The sequence below is a fragment of the Numida meleagris genome, chromosome 1, assembly GCF_002078875.1.
Source record: "Numida meleagris isolate 19003 breed g44 Domestic line chromosome 1, NumMel1.0, whole genome shotgun sequence".
Lineage (NCBI taxonomy): Eukaryota > Metazoa > Chordata > Aves > Galliformes > Numididae > Numida > Numida meleagris.
In genome coordinates this window covers 174,851,605-174,860,032 of record NC_034409.1, presented here as the reverse complement: position 1 = coordinate 174,860,032, position 8,428 = coordinate 174,851,605, and the positions used below count along the sequence as shown (strand labels likewise).

Below are 8,428 nucleotides of genomic sequence, written 5' to 3'. Positions count from 1 at the left end.
TTGCTTTAATAAAAGGTTTATTGGAAATATTTTTGTGCAGACATACAACAGTCAACAATGCTGTTCAAAGCTACCAATTTGCTAAGTTTTCAGAACCTTCTAAAAATACGAGTAAATGACCTTCATTTGTATTCAGTCTGGGAGGGAAACAAACCCCACTGTAATGCGATGCTGCGCTGAAACGACCAGAGGACATTAATAGAACGTGAAAACGGGAACACTTCTGGAGGGAAACCCACACAGCACCCAGCTCCCGCTGCTCTGCTGGGAGCCAATTAAACATTCCCCCTCAGCACCACTCCACACTGCATACCCAGATTAAAACCTCTCCATCTGTAACAATATTTAAGCAATTTGAGCACAGATATGACAGACAAGTGGGCACATGACTCAGCTCGCTGATGAAAAAGATGCCAGTAAGGATCCTGTCACTCAGACTGCTCAATGTGCGACCTCCTGGACTGGCAGCTGTGCTTTGGGGCAGGTTTTCCCAATGAACTCCTCCCAGCACACACAGGCCCCCAGGGCTTGGCCACCTCACTGCTCGGGATCAGCCCAAGCCCTGCTCAAGGAGAGCTGGGAGCCTGCTTGGAGCCGCTTCTAGTCTACGTGCTGCTGGCGATAAGAGCAGCGTGTCTGCACTCATCTCCTAAACAAGAATATCAACCAGAAGGGCAAAGCAGAACACACACGACAGCTGTTCAACTCCATGTTTTCTAAGAAGCCCTGCAGATGTTTTGAAGGGGATTAATTTATGCCAAGACAACATCTGGAACATCTTCTCAGGGAAGCCACCCAGTAAGGTGGCCAGAACCTAAAACAATCAAGTCTTTCTGTTAATATTGGCTTTTACTCCCTTGGCTTCATCACCCTATAATTACAGGGGTGCTGACCTCACGGTTATACACGGTGACACCTTGGCAATATTTTGGCTTTCCTTCACTGTTAGGCTTTGCATGACTGCCCCAAGCTGGGGGCTTGCCTGCACCGAATTGGTCCTTCACCCACATCCATTTCACTTCAGCATCCATAGAGATGCTGTGGAAGAAATCTCGCAGATTTCACGCAACTTGTCTCACCATCACGCATAAAGGAAGGTTTCAGGTGTTTACCTTCTTGTTTTCCACACCACACATGAGTAGGCCCTAAATTGGCATGAAACAACTCCCAGCCTTCAAGCAAAATTCTGGCTTCCCTGACCAACAGGGCCCCTCCACCTCCCCGGGGGACAGGAACTGGCCCAGGAGCACCACTGAGAAGTTCTCCACGAGAAACCCACTCCCTGGACAACTGAAACCACCCCATGTTCGCTCCCTGCGTGTCCCTGAGGCAAAAACAACAGCCAGCAAGCAATCCTGTGAGCTGTGCCACAAACCAACCACTGGCGCCTACCAACACTGGACAGCAGAGGCTGCTAGCAGTGATGTCTTCCCTTTCTCCAAGCTCAGGACCCAGCTTTGTGCCAGAGAGACCACAGCTTCAGGAGGTAACAGCATGCTTCCTCCCAGCCCAGAAGCATAGGAAGGAACCAGAGGAAGAAGCTTTATCACAGCTTTTCAGGAATGGCAGAACACTCTCTCCGCTCCCCCCTAGCAGCCGCAGTGGTCCCTCCTCAGCCATTTCACCCCCAGCACCCTCACCCTTCCTGACCGCCCATCCCCGAGCACATGCCAGGCCAGATAATGCTCAGATTGTCTGGGCTGTCTGCAGGTCAATGAGAAGTGATCATGTTTGGGATGCACCTTTGCAGCCAAGCAGCACAGGGCACTCTCTAGTTTTCATTTGCAAACAAGGCTGACAGCCTCCATTCATCTTATGGCCAGGTGAAGGTATGGTAAGAGTTATTCTTTGCACCCATCTGGCTTGCTGTTGTCATCTATTGCACTGACAGGTCCTGTGGCCTTCTCCAGACACAGCACTAGTGCTTACGTGTAATGGCCGTTCAGCTGTGACAGCGTGAGCAGGGACTGGCACAGCCAGGCCAGGAGGCTCAGCACTGTGAGGAGCTGAGCTGCAGCACAGACCCTGGCAGAGGTGAGTGCAGTGGTCTGTCCTGGAAGGGCCAAAAGATTCTTCGGCAGCCTGAGCCCAGTGGTGTGGAAACTGAGCAACACACATGGTCAGTGCCACATTTCAGAAGCAAACTGCTGCCCAAACGCAGCAGATACAGCACAGACACAGCCAATTTCTCCTCGAACCCATTACGGCTGGAAAGACCTGCTGTGGTGTTTCCTATCTTCGCTGTGTCCTGCTCAGCAGTAGGCTCAGCGAGAGGCCAGGATTGTGCCCTGCAAACTGATGGAAGTTTAAGGCACAGACAATGCGATGATCCAAAACTAAGGTAAAATACCCTCCGTGCCATTAAACCAGGGATCTAGCTGACAAATCCAATGTGCTTGCTGGGGGTGAGCACCTGCTCAAGGCCTGCTCCACTTCAAACCTGAGCTGTGAGGCATAATAGCAGTACTGCCCCCAGAGTACTTAATAACAAAATTAAGTCATTATTTATAAAACCACAGGAGAATGTCAATTGGGCAATACTGCACTGATGACTGGAAGCGATGCAAAACCACAGATGTGGTGCTTTAGCCCAAAAAGACAAAACCTGTGGGACAGGGGCAACACAGGAACCGTGTGCCTTGGGGGTGTCCACAGACAGCCCAGCTGCACCCAGCATGCCCCTGGCCACCTCAGTCCCCAGATTTCACTTACTCTGGTCCACCTGAGCCTTCCCTTCTTTATTTATGAGCATTGATTGTCTCCCAGCAAACACACTCGAGTACACGCTGCAAAAATAACGCAGGCTTAGGAACAGAGGCCTTCCATGCAGCATCTGCTGCGCGCTGCTGGTGGGGGCAGGCCGAGCCCACACACTTCTGGCGCGCATTGAGAAGCGTGTGGGCTGGTGAAGTGCCGACTAGTGAGGCTTGACTGCTATCTTAATTTACAGCCCAACAGCTCGTGTTAACTCCAGACACAATTTCAGATACATTAGCAGCTTAGTTCGACTCGGATACTTATATTGGTTATTTGCCATTTCTGTGTGACAAGTAGTTCCCAACTTCGTGAGCTAGCCCCCCAGAGCAAGACCTGCAGCCCTGGCAGGGAAAAGGAAATGTCAGCGGGCTGCTCAGCACTGCTCAGCTCCCTGCCGCTCATTTGTTACCAGGTGATTGCCAGAGGAAGGGCAGCTTCTGTGCAAATGACAACTGCAGTGTTACAAAACGGAGCAACCAGATCCAGATTTAACTCAGGAAATTCATGACTTCTTCCTGAATACTAAAAAAAAAACCCATAACAAACCAAGCCCCACCGTTGTGGTCAGTGCAGAGAGCTGCCAAAGAAACCCTTCTCTACTCAACCCCAGGTAGTTAAATCTGGACAGTCAAGCAGAAACCTCCCATTCCTTCTGCTCCACTACCCTGTCTAGTTGATGACACCTCCATGGAGTGCTTTCAAAGGTCGCCGTTATTGCTGCATGCATCTGTGTTAATGAACGAGGAATCCTGTTGATACAGAACAGCTGCCCTTCTCCTGTTGCTAATGTGACACTGGAATACACCTAATCATTGTTCACAACAGCAAGCAACTCCAACATCCAGGCTACAGCATATTACAACAGATTAATTCCTGTAATGACTCCAAAGAACAAGAAGAATGCCAGGACTTGACCTGGGTGGGCTCCGCAGGATTAACTCAGATAGAGATTAAGGCCTTACAGTGATGATAAAGCCTGACCTGCCAGCCCCGGTGTCACATACTGTATAGCCATGTGACAAACCCCATGTGTAATTTCCATTGAGCTGACAACCAACACACGTACCTCGATCCAAGCCCCCACTCGCTTGAGGGAGGGTTTGTCTTCGTGCCCCCCTCTGACCTCAATTTACAGAGAGGTCAGAGTGATGCAGCCCACGGTCTGCACCAATAAAATAAATCACCTCGGATGGCAGCTGCTCCTCCCCAGCACCTCTCATTGGTTCTGTAAAACTTTTGTTGGACCAAGTTAAGAACAGAAAAGACTCCGGGATCCTTTCTATTCTCCGCTCAACGCATTTATTTGCCCTTCTCCATTATTCAGAGATTTTTAAAAGTTTTTTTTTCGGTATCCTCAAAAAAAACCTCCGAATTGTTTACATACCAATGTTTAGTGTGTGGCTTAGAGTACAAAGACTGAGCTGATCTCACTTTGTCTCAGCGGGAAGTTAATTTTCCTTGTGGTGCTATAAAAGGAAGAAGCAGTTAGCAGTTTCGAGGACACCACACATTTCCTAAAAAGATTTTGTTTCCAAATAAAAGAAACTGTTTAACAGGTAAGATCAGGATTAAGATTTGCAAGCTCCTGGGATCAGGTTTAGCCTCCCCTTATTTATTCTCTCCCCTAGAATTCCTGCCTTTAAACAAAAGTAATCCAGAAAAACACACACAGGCACACACTTGGCCCCTTGACATTCGCGCCTATGGCAAAATTATTTGCAATTTTCCCTTACTGCATAATTGTCTCATTAGCACTGCAGAAAGAAGGTGATGACTTTTCCCTCTGTGCCATCGACCTAACCAAGGAGCAATCCTGCCTGGTCCCACAGGAGCCAAACTTTCTTTACGCGGGAGGGGACTCGGGCCCCTGAGGTGGCACTGGGAACTGGCCTGCAGCTGGAGCGCCAGCGTTCCCTCACAGCCCGTCAGCGAGATGAAGCCTGTGAGCCAGGCCGTTCTTTTTTTTCCTTTGCTAAGCATAAATATTCATATTCAAATTGCTTTCGGATATATTTAAATCAACAAAAGTTCTGGATGACGGTCAATAGGGCAAGAAACAGCGCCAACTTTTTAAACGCACAGATGTAGTATATACATTAACCACAAAACCTGGCTAGAACACAGCAGTATTTACTTTATGCTATTCAGAAACGTGGCTTGGCGACTAAAATTAATAGAACTTGTCTGGAGGACAGCACAAGCTTTCTAAGAGCTCTTTCAGCTTTAAATTATGCCCCAGTTTTCACTCTTTTTCCATAGTGCCAATGTATGCAGCAGCACGCTTGTCCCACTCACAGAGCGAGTCAGTGAGGGCAGCGTTCCTCCCAGGGCTGGCCAGGCAGAGGGCGGGCAGCCTGCGGACGGATGTGCTCTAGAGCAGGGCCCGCTCTGGCCGCACAAACAAACAGCAGGTCTTCTCTCCACAATGACCAGCTCTGTGTGCACGTGCACGCACACATGTGTGTGTTAACCTTCCCTAACTTCCTCCCAGCCAGCCCATCCCACCTGGCCGGAGGAACGCCTCTGCAGGATCACAGCACTAGGCTCCTGTGCGGGTGCAGATGCTCTTCTGTCTACAGATGTGAAAAGCTTCTACCTCTCTGTCCCCACTGGTTCATTCTGTTGTTAAAATGGGAATGGGATAATGGAAGGAAATCCCAGGCTAAATCCGAAGCGCACATCCAAATACAACCTGCAGAGTTACCTATGTGAGTTCCTTTTTGTGCAGAATGCCCTAGCAAGCTCTTCAACTTCCACAGCCTGGCTTTGTGAGTAAGCTATTCATGTGTTTTCAGAAAGCTAAGGTAGAGCCCTAATAAATTCTGTAAGAGGGCAAGAAGTATTCTATGTAATTCATCGCTATCGTGTTATTCTGTCACAAGAAGGCAAATAAGCATTTTTAGCTACAGATTGTGTTTCCATTGCAATCAAAATTTTTATGCCAAATTGTCTGTTAAATATTTCAGTCAAATCTAGTAATCAGTGAATGCTGGAGGGAATAAGGTCTACATGCAGCCGTGTGCTCCTGGTCCATATGTAACAAAACAGGAAATCTCAGCACCCTGTTCCAATTAAGCAAAGGCTGATTTCTCATGGAACATAAATTTTCAGCTTTTCTCCCAGAACAACCTTATGCTGATGCTTTAAACAGTGGTAAAACATTGTTTTTAATTTCACACCTCACATAGCACAGTCAAATGCTTCGTAACAACATAAACGAAACTTTAGGCAGAGCTTTGCGACTGAAGTCAAACAATGATTTCCCCCCACAATACGTACTACTCAAGGTTTGCAGGGAGAATACAGAAACGTGTTGGCTAAGGCCACAGAAATGAGTTCTCTGGTGTTTTGGCTGCTGCTGCCAACCCTAGTCAAGAGTGTGTTAAGAGTGGATGCATTGATCCAAATCCCATTATTCCCACCACCCATCAAGCAAAGAACGATTTATTCTATTTCTGTTCTCCTTTTGGTTGTATCGTAGGATCGAACAACTTGTGACTGGGAGACAACACCGTGTTCTTCTTGAGAAAATGCATATCCATCTGAAAAAGCAAAGGAAGAAGAAAAATCACTGGAGTTCAGCTCAAGGGCACAGCCTGCTTTTACCAACAGCTTTAGGCATCAGTGAAGTTAAAATTTAGACATGAACCATCCTCATTTCTATGCTGCACTACTGTCATCTACAGCTGTGCCCATGTGGATGCTGCCAGCTCTGCCTTACTGCTCCCTCCCCGGCCATATTAGTGTACATGGTCAACATTTCCCTCTGAGCTGACCAAGCCAACAAACTCTGCATAGATTTTGGACACCAGCTTGACTCCCACAGTAGCAGAGCTTCTGTAAAGACTTAACAGGCAGGCGGAGATTTGCATTTTTGGTTGATGCTATCGTCTGCTTCGTATCCGTGGTCTGCCTGGAGGAACACAGAAATGTCTACACCACAGCTGGATCTGAGTCACATCTTCCTAAGTCCATTCAGGAATTTATTTTTTTAACAAGTTCCCAGGTGTCACCTGACAAATCACATTAAGAAACTCTTGGCTAGTCACCCAAATCTTGAAGAAACTTCAACATATTCTGAAGGTCTCTATTTTGTGCAAGTTAATTGTTAGCTAACATAATCCTTTAGTCTCCCTAGAAATTACTCAGAAGAGAACAACTACATGTCTGATTTCTTTTAAAGTACTGTGGACAAGGCAAGTCACATTCCTGACATCAGCTGCAAAACACCACGCTCGTGGTAAAACCACCACAACTAATGGACCAAGATAGTGAAACTCAAAACAATATTAAAATCAGGCATGAGTTTACAGAAAATTCTGAACAGAGCAAAGCACAATATTCTCTGTGACACCGAGAAAGGATACTTTCACTGAAAATGGGTAGTCAGAATGGAAAAGGATATTTGAGTTATTTCAAAATACGGAGAAAAAGTCAGAGGCTATGCAGAACCTGATAAGGCTTTGTAGTAGGAAAGCAGGCAAGAGTTAGCAGGTGTGAATTCTGCCTAGGAGAACTTAAGAATGATACCACAGCCCTGGAAGTGGGAGCTCATGAACTCTGAAATCCTGCCCCAGAGCCACCCCAGGCTGAGAGATGCAGCACCAGGTAAGGGAGGACAGATGTGCCAAGTACTACCCAAAGATATGTATTTCAGGAGTCCTCCCTTAACAGGCTCAAGCCATATTCCCCCTGGATCAGGTACCCAGGAGACAAAAGGCTGGAGTAGAAGATGAAGGAGACACTGCTGGGAGGAGAGTCTTGTATAGTTACTTGGGAGGGTTCTCGCCTCTCACAGAATGGGGGTTAACATCACCTCTGTAGCCACAGGGACTTTGCTGGAGATTTGTGTTCACAAGGCAGAATGTACCCTACCTTACCAGAAGAGCACACTAGCAGAAGATTAACTGACCTGAACCACAAGCACGGCAGGAAAGTTCTGCTAGCAGATGGAGGAGGTTCAAACCGAAACACATCATCCAGAACTAAGAGCAATCACATTTCCCACTTGGAGTGATTGTAGCACCGTAGGAACTTCGATTCATTACGTGACTGATCCTGGCATCCCATTTCGTTTTCCCTGAGCGATTCCATGCCAATATACATACAGCTACAGAGGTACAGCTTGGGCTTTCCTGCCTCTAGCTGAAGGTTCACAAAGTATACCCATGAAATGCAACTCTTTTGGAAAAACTATGTGCATCCTGTACAACTGCAAAGGAAATATTTACAAAACAGGCTTTCATTTTAAAAAGGGTGGATTCACACCTAAACAAATACCTCCAGTGGGATTGTTCCATTCGAAGGGCAAGCCTCCTGTTAGCTTTTTTGGCAAAATTCTCAATGGAAAGTCAGTTTGGTCAAAGACTTCAAGATTAAGCCCTAAAAGCCTGGTAGCCGTGCTCCATTACTTGGTCTGTATCGAGATGGCTTTGCTGTACTGACTTACCAGTAGGACCAGGCAGCACAGTAGATTCAACTGCTGTAACTACTGCAGAAAACACTGCGTACTGCACAACTGTGTGCAGCCTGTCAGACCTAGGTATCTTTCCATTACCTGCTTATTTCCAGTGCTATGAAACAGCTAGGCAGAACAACCACTCTGCAAAGCCAAAGCAAAATGCAGTCAGATAAAAACATCTAACACATACCAGCAGAAAGCACCTTAGCC

The 8,428-nt window shown here is 47.1% G+C and overlaps 1 protein-coding gene across 9 annotated transcripts in view; it reads right to left on the bottom strand.

Moving 5' to 3' along the window:
• Window positions 1–8,428, bottom strand: part of ATP8A2 (ATPase phospholipid transporting 8A2) — a 325,803-nt gene continuing 317,375 nt past the window's right edge. For all 9 annotated transcript variants that reach the window (XM_021379136.1, XM_021379100.1, XM_021379117.1 and 6 more), the window contains one exon: window positions 1–6,299. In XM_021379136.1, the coding sequence (XP_021234811.1) occupies window positions 6,202–6,299 (98 nt within the window). In that variant the 3' untranslated portion in view covers window positions 1–6,201. The remainder of the gene's footprint in view (window positions 6,300–8,428) is intronic.